This window comes from Arvicola amphibius, chromosome 10, assembly GCF_903992535.2.
Source record: "Arvicola amphibius chromosome 10, mArvAmp1.2, whole genome shotgun sequence".
In the NCBI taxonomy this organism is placed as follows: Eukaryota; Metazoa; Chordata; class Mammalia; order Rodentia; family Cricetidae; genus Arvicola; species Arvicola amphibius.
In genome coordinates, this window is record NC_052056.1 from 56,574,040 (window position 1) to 56,586,054 (window position 12,015).

Below are 12,015 nucleotides of genomic sequence, written 5' to 3' on the forward strand. Positions count from 1 at the left end.
CCATAGATTGATCTTATAACGGTGCCAGGTATGGGTTTTATCTTGTAGAGTGGGATTTAAAGTCCATTAGAAAGTGGTTGATTGCTCCCATGATGTTCATGCCACTATTGCACCAGTGGACATGTCTCGACAGGCCAATCATTGTAGCTTGTATGGTTTACAGCTAGATAAGATTTATCAAGATTCTCCCCCCTCTGCCCCGTTACCGCTGCCAAGGATTGCAGTAGAATTCAGGATTCAACCAAACGAGGAGAGTCCAGGTGATGCTGCACAAGAGTGTCTTTACGAGCATTCTGCGTAATTAGTTATCTAGTTATTCTAGATAACTCCAAGTTCCAAGCAGGAACAGAGAAACAGTGAACAATATAGACTGGTTCTCATTACTAGCACCATATGGGCTCAGATACAGAAGGTCTCATGGCTGAGAGGGGTTGTTTGCCTGATGCCCTTGAGCATGCTAAATTGATGAGGGGATAGGGAAGGAAACCATCTTACTTGTGGCATTCTTTTGGCAGGCAGAGGCATTCCTCCAAGGGGAGTAAACAAACTTCTCTGGGAACAGAGTTCCTACAGCAGGATAGTGTAGGGGGAAGTCTGTCGCATGGTGGCTAAGACTGATGATTCCTTTTTCTTCTGATAGTGTGCATAGCACCGTCCAGTACTATGAAAGCTGAATAGGAAGGAATGAAGTGTCCAGGTGGTACCAGTTTGATTTTTGCCATGTTCTGTGATTCAGTCATGTGGTGTCTTCAGTAATAGGTGTTACCGTGGAATCTGGAGGATAACCACGAGCAATGGAAATGCCAGCAGTGATTTCTTAGCCTAAAGGAACAGATGTATTGCAAAACTCCAAGGCTCAGGGACCATTATGGAAAAGGGGACGAAAGCCAGAGGTGGTAAAATGACTACAAGGAGACATTATCTTGTTGGCAGAGCAGGGCAGCTGCACACAGGAGCTCACAGTGGTTATGGCAGCATGCAGAAAACCTGTGCAGGCCCAAACCAGACCAAATGCCAGCATGGACAGAGGAGTTGGGCACACAGTCCTACCCCTAGCTGTGGAGCTATTGGGAACTGTTGGCTGCTGGAAGAGGGAGAGTAGGTTCATGCTAATAGTCTAGCTTTTAGGAAATTGACCATGCTCCACTGGAAAGCTACACATTTAAGAATATTTGGGCAGCACAAACTGGTCTTGAAGGTTTTAAAAAAAAGAGATAAAGTTGAGTGGGTAGGGAACCTGGGATAAATGTGATCAGAATACATCTGAAACTCACAAAAGTTACAAATTTCCTTGACTTTAAAGAAGCTTTTTAATTTCATGAGATCCCATTTATCAGTTGTTATTATTTTCTGAGTTACTTGGATATTTTTTTCTTTTGCAGGTTCTGTATTTTTTATTTTGCTATGAAATGTTTTGACTAGATATGACATCTCCCTTCTTGTCTGTTTTGTGTTCTAAATGCCTTCTGTACCTAGGTGGCCATCTTTCCCCTAGATTTAACTACTTTTCTACTATGATTTTATTTAAAAAATGTTTTCTAGCTGTTAGTATGAAATTCTTCTATGCTAATTATTTGTAGATTTGATCTTTTCACAGTGTCTCATGGATCTTAAGTAGATATGTTTTTAGAGATGTTTTTACTAATTATTAAGAATTTAAAATAACACTTGTATGTTTAATGTGCACACACATGTGTCCTGTATATTTTATGTGTGTGAATATGCTCAGCATGCATATAGATGTCAGGGGAAAACTTGTGGCAGTCATTTCTTGCCTACCATGTGGGTCCCAGGGACTGAACTTTGTTTGAACGGCTTAGTGGCAAAAGCCTTTACTCACTGCTCCATTTCCCCAGCACTTAATCATTTTTTTGATCAACACTTTGATATCATTATATTTTATTTTTAATTTATTATTATTATTACTATTTTTGAGACAAGATTTCCCTGTGCTGCTCTGACTGTCCTGGAACTCATTCTGTAGACCAGGTTGGCCCGGGACTCAGAGATTAATCTGCCCTTGCCTCCTGAGTACTGGGATTAAAGGCATGTGCCATCATTGCCTGGTGATCATGTTTTTATTTTACACTTTGTTTCCTACCCCATGATTAGAAGAAAAGAGTGTTTTGGTCTGCTCCCACAGTTCCCACAGTGAAAGAACAAATGTGGTAGCAAATGTTTGCCCTCTTATATAATTGCTTTTCAATTAGACTAAGAAGCTAAACAAATGGCCCATGCTGGGTATCCCAGCCACCACCTGGGCCTAGACACCAGCCATGGTTGTGAGGGTGAGTCTTCTGGAAAGACCAAGGTAGGGCAGGACAGAGCAAGGGAGGTCTACAGGGTTGGGTGCCTTTGTAGCCTCTAGAGGCCCTATCACCTGAGTACTCTTTAGGAGTCATTTTTGCCATCAAGCTAGCTGAGGCCTCCTTGTGTTTCTTTGTAGAAGGAGCTGCGGGCTACATTCCTGCCACCCGGCTCCCAGCCACCTGGCTAGCTTATGCCCCGAAATAACAACACACAAATTGTATTCTTTTAAACACTGCTTGGCCCATTAGCTCTAGCCTCTTACTGGCTAATTCTCAATTCTCATATCTTGCTTTAACCCATATTTAGTAATCTGTGTAGCACCACAAGGTGGTGGCTTACCGGGAAAGATTCAGCATGTCTGACCTGGTGGCTGGCTTCATGGCGACTGTCCGAGGCATCTGCCTCACTGCCTTCTTCCCAGCATTCTGTTCTGTCTTTCCCGCCTACCTATGTCCTGACCTATCAGGCCAAGCAGTTTTCTTTATTAATTAACCAATGAAACAACAGATAGACAGATGACACTCCCACATTATTTCTTCATAGTCCTCCCATGGTTTCAGCTAAGGACAAGGGATCACCAGTGTCTTGAGGACAGGCTGCTGAGGGGATGCCTGTGCATTCCCCATCTCCATATGAGCACCTCTTACCCGTACATCAGCCTGTCAAGTAGATCATAGATGGCCAGAGGCTGCTTGTGTTTAGCTGTATGGTGACCTGATGATTGATAACACATGGCTTTGGTTCTCCAGGCTTGAGCATCAAACCTGAACTACCTGGGCTGGCTCTAAAGATTCCACAAAGCTCCAATGGAGAATTTTATATTTCAGGTCCCAGACCATGTTTAGAAAAGTGTTATGTTACCGAGTTACAAAGCTGGTCATGGTTCAGGTTGTTTAGACAAAGGTCAGCTTCAGTGACGATATTCCTTAGTTTTTTCCAGAGATTCCTTTGTTTTAAAATTAGTGTCAAATTCTTTTATCTTTCAGATTGGCAATTGTGATGCCATATTCTCCTTTAATTGCCCAGTTCTCTGTGCTAGTCTTTCCTTTGAAAGAGATGACACTCAAGCATTACCTTCAGGGGGAGCGTGGCAACCAAAGGCACCAGCTGTATAGGTCATATGTATAGGATGGTTCTGGTGGTTCTAAGGCATATCCAACCCTGCTTTCCTGGCTTATACCAAAGCAGCTGCTCCATACTTGGGTAGGATTGTGAAATGTTTCTGGTTCTCTTTGGAACCACAGCTGTGGACTGAATTACCACAGCTGGCTGCCAGAATCATCGTCCTAAAGCACTAGATAAGCAGGACACCCCCAAATCATGGGGGCGGGCTGCCATTTTCTTATGCCCCCTTAATCATTTTAAGAGTTTAGTGACATTTCATACATTTTTGTTGTTATTCAACTATCAAGACCATCCATCATGAAAAATGAAACATTGTACCCATTAACTAATAGTTCCTTGAGCTGAAGAGATGACTCAGACGTTAAAAGCACTGGCTGATTTTCCAGAGGACTCAAGTTCAATTCCCAGCACCCACATGGCAGCTCAAAACTGTCTGTAACTTCATTTCCAGAGGGTCTGACGCCCTCACACAGACAGACTTACATGCAGGCAAGGCACCAGTGCACAATAAAATAAATAAATCCTAAAAATATAGTTTCTTATTGTCTCACCTCAGTCTCACTCCTCTGTCTATAAATTTGGTTACAATAAGTATGTTATTTGAATGGAACTACCCAATATTTGTTTTCTTATTGCTGTGTTATTTCACTCAGACTAATGCCAAGACTTGCTCATATTGCAGCATGTTTCAGAATCTCCTTCTTTTAAGAAAATGTTTGGAAACATGGTCTTACCATGTGACTAGGCTGGCCTGGTACTTGTGACCATCTTTCCTTCACTTCTTAAATGCTGGGATTGCAGGTTATGCCACCAGACTCAGAAACTTCCTCTTTCTGTAATGTAAGGCTTACTGTTTAAATGCCATGTGTTTATGTGTAAATAATATGCCTTACTTTGTTTAACCTTTTGTCTCTTGATGCACATTTGAGTTGCTTCATCTTTTGAATATTATGAACAATATTACTACAAGTATATGTACAAATATCTTTTAGATGAAGTGTATGTAAGTCATTGAAACTACATCTGAGATGATGCCACATCTTTTCAAAGAAGTTGCTAATGGGCTGGGGAGATGGCTCAGTGGATAAAAGCGCTCTCCGTGCATGCACGAGTACCAGAGTTCAGATCTCTGTCACCCTCGAAAGAACAGGAGTGATGTTTCATGGTCAGAGTCGCAACTTTGGGGGGATGGGGATAGAACAGCCCTTGGAGCTTACCGACCAGCCAGCTCAACCAAAATGCTTAGTCCCACATTCAGTAAAAGACACTTTGTCTCAAAAAGAAGGTGGAACATAATAGAGAAAGGTAGCTAGTCATACATGTACACACAGGTATGTGCATGCATACTACACCATATCCCCTGTGACATGCATATATGCACACACACATTCACAGAATAAAGTAGTTATTCTTATCATTATGTCCATTTTCAAATAAGGAAACAAAGGCCAAGAGAATAAATAACTTACGTGCTTAGGTCTACACAATATATTAAACTTCTTTTAATCCTTTTATTTTTAAAACAGAGTCTCGTGTATCCTAGGATGACATCTTAACTTAGTGTGTATCTTGGGGTGCCTTGACCTGATCCTCCTGTCTTCACTTCCTGAGTACTGGAGTTACAGGCGTATGCCACTGTTTTTACTAATAAACCAAATTTTAACTTCTAGTCATAAGAAACCTAAACCCTGATAAGGGGTCTTGTTATTTCTCATGTAGCAATTCACAAAGAATCACTTTTAATTTTTTCTAATTGTTATAAATGTATTTACTTCATAGACACAGCTCTTATTTAATCTGGCCTATAATAATTATGCTATATCATATAACACATTTCAAAATGAAGTACTTAAAACATACATAGGCTAATCCATTGCCTTGTGCATACAAAGTAATGCATGCATATTAGGCAAGTGTTTTACCTCTGAGATACTCTCTTAACCTGTTACCATTTCCTTCTAACACAGCTGCAATTATTATTGTTATTTAAGTTTTGTAATCTCAATCTTGGTTTCTGATTGATGTTAATATTTTAAAATGCTTTCTTATTGTTTTAGTATGTTTATATCTCAACACCTGGAAAAAGGCAGTATTTTGTAGACTGCATTTAGTTTTCTCTCTGTACTACTAAGAATATGGCTCGGGGGCTGAAGATTTGGCTCGGTAGTGAAAAGTACTAGATGCTCTTGTCCAGGGCCCGGGTTTGATTCTAAGCCCCACATGGCAGCTCACAAACATTTGTAACTCCACTTCCAGGGTACCTGACACTGTCTTCTGGCCTCCTCAGGCCCCAGGTACTCAGTGTGACTCACAGACACCCAGGTAGACAAAACACTCATACACATAAGATAAAAATTAATAAGCAAAAGGAATTGGACTGATTGTCTTAAATATCTAAGTAAAAATACAAGTACCCTTAATTACATTATTATATTTTTGTCAATTTTTTTCCGTAGTGGACAAGAAGCCTAAGAAATAAAGTCATCTGTCTAGACCACAAAACCAAAAAAGGTGTCCATGGGCATCCTGTCACTTCTAAGGCATCACCAGAAAGGTAAGATAGGTATTTATGTGTAGGATGGGTTGATACAATGAATAAACAGTGTGAACAGGAATGATTATTTGATGTTTGTTGAATCTCAGTTAACATTTAAGGTAGAAGGGTTTGAACTCAATGTCCTCTAAGATTCCATCTAAGATTTAACTTTCTGTGATTATTGATTTTCTTTGCTAATTGTTTTGTGCATCTTGATAAGCTTTAGCTTATCAAGGATTATAGGCTGATAATAATTTTTTTAAAAAAAATTTATGTTCATTGGCGTTTTGCCTGCATGTATGTGTGAGGATGCCAGATCCCCTGGAACTGGAGTTACAGACAGTTGTGAGCTGCCATGTGGGTGCTAGGAATTGAACCCAGGTTCTCTGGAAGAGCAGTGAGTGCTCTTAACCACTGAGCCATCTCTCCAGCCCCTGATAGTAATTCTTGATTCATATTTGTCAAGTACATCATTAAGCAACTCTTGTGTAGGTTCTTCATCCTCTAGGAATATTCTAGGTCATATTCCCAGGGTGACTAATGTTTAGTTGGAGGGAGTCTGCCTAGTGTGTCAGGAAGCAATCACTTCACTGAAATCATTATAGGTAAAGGACCTATCATTTTGTCTTAAGGTTGCTAACTAGGCTTCATCATAGGTTGCTATAATGGAGCACTGTGACCAAAGCCAACTTGAGGAGGAAAGGGCTTATTTGGTGTATGCTTTCATATTGATGTTCATCCTGAAAGGCACAAACCTAAACAGGGCAGGAACCTGGAGGCAAGGCCTGATACAGAGGCCATGGGGTGGTAGGTACTGCTTACTGGCTTGTTCAGCCTGCTTTCTTATGGAACCCAAGACCACTTGCCCAGCCGTGGCCCCACCCACAGTGGCTTGGGACTTCCCACATGGATCACTGAGAAAAATGCTTTACAGGCTTGCCTGTAGCCCAGTCTTAGGGGAGAATTTCTCAGTTCAGGCTCCCTCTTTTTCAGTAACTCTAGCTTGAGTCAAGTTGACATAATATTAGCCAGTGTACGAGGGACTTTGAAAACCTCCTATAGCAGATGTGAGTCTCAGGTACATCCCTGGAATGTCAGACTTGTTGGACTCTGTGGCAGTGAACAGTAAGTAGTCAGCTCTAGAGTTTAATATAACTCCTGGCCAGCTGCTTGTATAACGGCCTCCGTGGGTCCTCTCTGTGGTTGTTACCTTTCTCGGGTCCCCATGGTAGCACAGTTTTCACATGCTAGGCTGTCTTTCAGGATGCTGTCTGGCAGCAGTCACCAAATAAGATAGTAGAAAACTGGGATTTATCCTTGTCTGAACTCTGTCTCAACCAAAACTTGCCACTGGGTTTGAGACTTGTAAGGGATATGTGCTTGAGAGTAGGATTGCCCATCTCTCAACTTTTGGAAGTGATTTCTGCTTCCCTCCCCTTGCCAGGGAGCCCAGATGACACTGTGTTTACCTTACTTCTCATCTGATTGTTGTCTATCTTTTTTCCCATACCTTTCTGATATTTCATTTCTCTTTCTGATAGAGTCTGTCCTTTCTTTTTTCTTTTTTCTTTTTTGGTTTTTTAAGACAGGGCTTCTCTGTGTAACAACCCTGGCTGTCCTGGAATTTGCTCTGTAGACTAGCTGGCTCGAACTCACAGAGATCCACCTTCCTCTGCCTCCTGAGTGCTGGGATTAAAGGTGTGTGCCACCACCCAGCAAGTCTCTTTATCTCTTATGCTGTCCTTTCTTGGCTAAAATGAAGGTATCTTCTAGCCCACTATCTTCCCTAGATGCCCATGTACTTCATTTATTTTGATAGTAAGATAATTCTCTCTCTCTCTCTCTCTCTCTCTCTCTCTCTGTCTCTCTCTGTCTCTGTCTCTCTCTCTCTCTCTCTCTCTCTCTCTCTCTCTCTCTCTCTCTCTCTCTCTCTCTCTCTCTCTCTCTCCAGGGTTTCTCTTTGTAGCCCTTGCTGTCCTAAAACTTATTCTGTAGACCAGGCTGACATTGAACTCGTGTCCTCCTGCCTCTGCCTCCCAAATGCTGGGACTAAAGGTGGTGTCCATGCCTGGATGTAAGTTAATTTTTTGTGTTTATTTTGTGTGTAGGGCAGAGGTCAGAGAGTGCATGTGAAGGTCAGAGAAGACCGTGCATGCTGCCATAGTCTCTGTGAGTTCATATGTGATCAATCCTGCTGTGTTTAGAAGGCCTGTTTTCCTTGGTGTTCTCTGTTCCCTTGGGTCTCTTTCTGCTTTCTTCCACATAGTCCCCTGAGCCCTGAGATGAGGGAATTGATAGATACATCCCACTTTGAACTGAGTATTTCAAGGTCTCTCACAGTCTGCACATTGTCAAGCTGTGGGTTTCTGTATTTATTCTTACCTCCTGCGGGAGAAATCTTCTCTGACAAGCAAAACGCTGATCTAATATAGATCTAATGTAGCAGAATGCTGTTAGGAGCCATTTTATTGCTATTTTCCTTTAGCAGAACAATAGTACTTGGCTTTCCCCTAGGTCCCTGACCTATCTAGTCTCAGGTTCATGGCATCTGAGCACTGTTGGGGATGGGTTCCACCTGTGGAGTGTGCCTTAAACCTAATCAGATGCTGGTTGGTTACGTCCACAAGCTGGGTAGTGCCACTGTTGCACAAATGCATCTTGCATGCGTGCCGCCGTTGTAGACCGACATGTTTATAGCTGTTTGGTTTCTACCTTTTTTTGGTAGTGTGCAGAGTACCTTCCAGTACCACAAACACTAGTCAGTAGGGGTGAAAGCTCTAGTTGGGCACCAGCTCAACTTCTCTGTGTTCAGTGAGTTTTGTAGGCATTATCTTTGGCACTAGGGTCTTTTCTTCTTTTTCTGTGAAGAGCAATACCCTTGGCAATAGTCTGGATTGTTTAGGGTATCCCGTGGGGCCCCTTTGGCCAACAACTCAATTAGATGTAGTCCATCTGGAACTAGAGGCTTCATTTGGTGACGAGAGATGTCTAGTTGGGGCTCCATCCCCCTTTTTTATTTGGCAATTCCATTTAGATCACCTGCATAATGTGTATATTTTAGGAAGTTTTAACTGTATTATGTTTCCATATGACCCCTCAGATGGTTCTTAGTTTTAGCTATTTCTTTTTGTATTCCCTCCCTGACCCTCTTTTTCCCTTTCCCTGTCTGTTTGATTCTTGCATTCCATTCCTCCTCCCAATCCTTTCATATCTTTGTATTTTTTTTCCCTCCTAGGGTGATCCTATCCTCTCCGCTTGTTCCTTACTCTACTAACCTCAGTGATTACATGGATTGTAGCCTGCTTATCAAAACTTAACAGCTAACATCCACATATAAGTGAATATATATCATATTGTCTTTCTGGGTCCAAGTTACTTCACTCAGGATGATATTTTTCTAGCTCCATCTATTTACCTCTGAATTTTATTTTATTTATTTAACAGTTGAGTAATATTACATTATGTTAATATACCACTCTTTCTTCATCCATTCAGCCATTGATGGACGTATAATCTTTGTGGTAATTTTAAAGAAAATGGCCCCAATAGAGTGTGGCACTAGTAGAAGGTGTGGGTTTTTTTTTTTTGGAGTAGGTATGGCCTTGTTGGAAGAAATGTATCATTATGGTGGCCAGCTTTGAAGTCTTTTTTTTTTTTTTTTTTTTTTTTTGGTTTTTTGAGACAGGGTTTCCCTGTAGTTTCTAGAGCCTGTCCTGGAGCTAGCTCTTGTAGACCAGGCTGGCCACGAACTCAGAGATCCACCTGCCTCTGCCTCCCGAGTGCTGGGATTAAAGGCGTGCGCCACCACCTTCCGGCAGCTTTGAAGTCTTCTATACTCAAGCTACACCCAGTGTGACAGTTGCTTCTGCTACCTGCAGACAAAGATGTAGAACTCTCAGCTCCTTTTCCAGCACCATGTCTTCCTGCATGCTGCCATGTCCTACCATATTCACATCTGTCAGGCACCACTGGGCCAGCAGACTGATAAATAATTTATGCTTGGGAGAATAAAGGAAGACACTTTGTAGATTTATCAGGGTGAATTTGAGACTAATAGGTGCACATAGGTGTATTAATGTCATACCAGGGAAACCAGGCCCAAGGATTTATTAGGCATACCAGACTGAGGAAAGGGTATCCATAAAATGATGGATCCCTAACCTGGGATGGTATGGCCCCAACCAGTTTGTAATCTGATACCTGATGTGCATCAAGGCCTTAGCAAATTGGACTCTCCCTGGTGTTTCTACTCAACCTTATTCTGCTGTTGACTCAGCCTCTTTGCTGCCTGCCTGCCCACCTTTTTCCTCTCCTGGGTCCTTCGTTTCTTATTCTTAGACCTGTTTGGTCTTTGACCTCATAGCTGCACTCTCTTACTTTGCTCTCCAGCAGCAACCCCTTCTTGGTTCTTACTGGTCTGGATTGCTTACCTTACCAATATAGACGCTTCTCTCAGGCCATTCTCAAGCCTTTGCAATCTGCTCTGTCTAAACCACGTATGTGCATATGTCTGATAGACATATATATCATGTACTGTGTGACGTGTCATATGAGAGTTAATAGTAGTAATTGAGATTGCATTTATCGCAGCCAGATTACAAAGGTAAATGGAATTATCTGGCAATTGCTGCCAGTGAAACCACTCATCTTTGTGGATTTATTGTTAGCCAGTAAATGCTAACATTGTAAAAGACACAGACATGTTTGTCTGTGTTTCTGGTATAGCATGCTCATGGTGTGGGTCCATTGCGTTCTCATCTCTGGTTTCTGATAAGTCTGATGACAAGCTTATGAAGATCCTTTGTCACTTGTTCCTTTTTGGGGGGTCTCCCCCCTACAGGGTTGTTTTATATAGTGCTGACTATCCTGAAAATTTCCTGCTAGATCAGGCTGGCCTTGGCCTCAGAGATCTGTCTGCCTCTGCCTCTGCCTTCCTGAGTACTGGTATTAAAGGTGTTCACCACCACCATCCGAATCATTTGTTTCTTATTTTCATAACCTCTCCCCATTTTAAAAGTGACCACAACCTGCATAGATTTGCCTTGCCTTTAGTTCACCGTGTTTAGAGTCTGTTGAGTTTCTTGCATGTCTAGATTTACTTGTTTCATCAGATTTGGAACATTTTAGCCATTATTTCCTCAGATAGTCACTTATCTCTTTTTTTCTCTTTGCAATCCTATGTCTCTCTAGTGGATTAAAAAACTTCAAAATTTCAGTTAATTTTTTTTTTTTTAGGATAGGGTCTCACTATGTAACCCTGGCTTGCCTGGAACTTAGCAGCCGGACCAGGATAGCCTGGAACTCAAAGATATACCTGCCTCTCTTCCTGAGAGTTGGGATTAAAATTGCACCCCCACATCCAGCTAGTTGATAACGTTTTTAAGCTCTAGAGTTTATTATTTTTAGGCTGTATCTGACTTTATTAATATTTCCATCTTATACATATTTCTTTCACTTTCTCATGTTTTCATTTAGTTATTTAGATGTCTTTAAGATACTACTTTTTATTAATTTGAGAATTGCACACATTGTATACTGATCTCTTCACCTCCTCCTCCAACTCCTACCAGCTTCTGTACTTACCCAACTCTGTGTCCTCGGTTTTTCAGACCAGTTAGTAATGTCTGTAAAGTCTTGGATGTGTCACCATCCCATGGAGTGGCTTTGACTCACCAAAGGCCGAACCCTTGAAGAAAACTCATCCCCCTCTCCCAGCAGCCGTCAGCTGCTAGTAGCTCTTCATCTGGGGGAGGAACTCCATGATCCTCTCCACGCTGGGATTTTATCTGGCTTGAGCTCACACAAGTCTTATTCCTTGCTCCTTAACAGTTGTAGTCTCTGTGTAATTGCCGTCTACTGCAAGAAGAACCTCTCAGATGAGGCTTGAGACCTATGTGTATGGTAGTAGGTTATTAGGAATTGATTTAGTACTATGTCCAGTTAGCAGAATAATATTAGTAGGTTCTTTCTTTCTTTCTTTTTTTTTTTTTTTGGTTTTTCGAGACAGGGTTTCTCTGTAGCTTTGAAGCCTATCCTGGAACTAG

At 41.7% G+C, this 12,015-nt stretch overlaps 1 protein-coding gene and 1 pseudogene across 5 annotated transcripts in view; one reads left to right on the forward strand and one right to left on the reverse strand.

The window, feature by feature from the left end:
- Senp7 (SUMO specific peptidase 7) overlaps positions 1–12,015 on the forward strand; it is a 104,512-nt gene that overhangs the window by 27,622 nt on the left and 64,875 nt on the right. For all 5 annotated transcript variants that reach the window (XM_038344866.1, XM_038344867.1, XM_038344868.1 and 2 more), the window contains exon 4: positions 5,892–5,989. In XM_038344866.1, the coding sequence (XP_038200794.1) occupies positions 5,892–5,989 (98 nt within the window). The remainder of the gene's footprint in view (positions 1–5,891; positions 5,990–12,015) is intronic.
- LOC119824957 lies at positions 967–4,373 on the reverse strand (annotated as a pseudogene).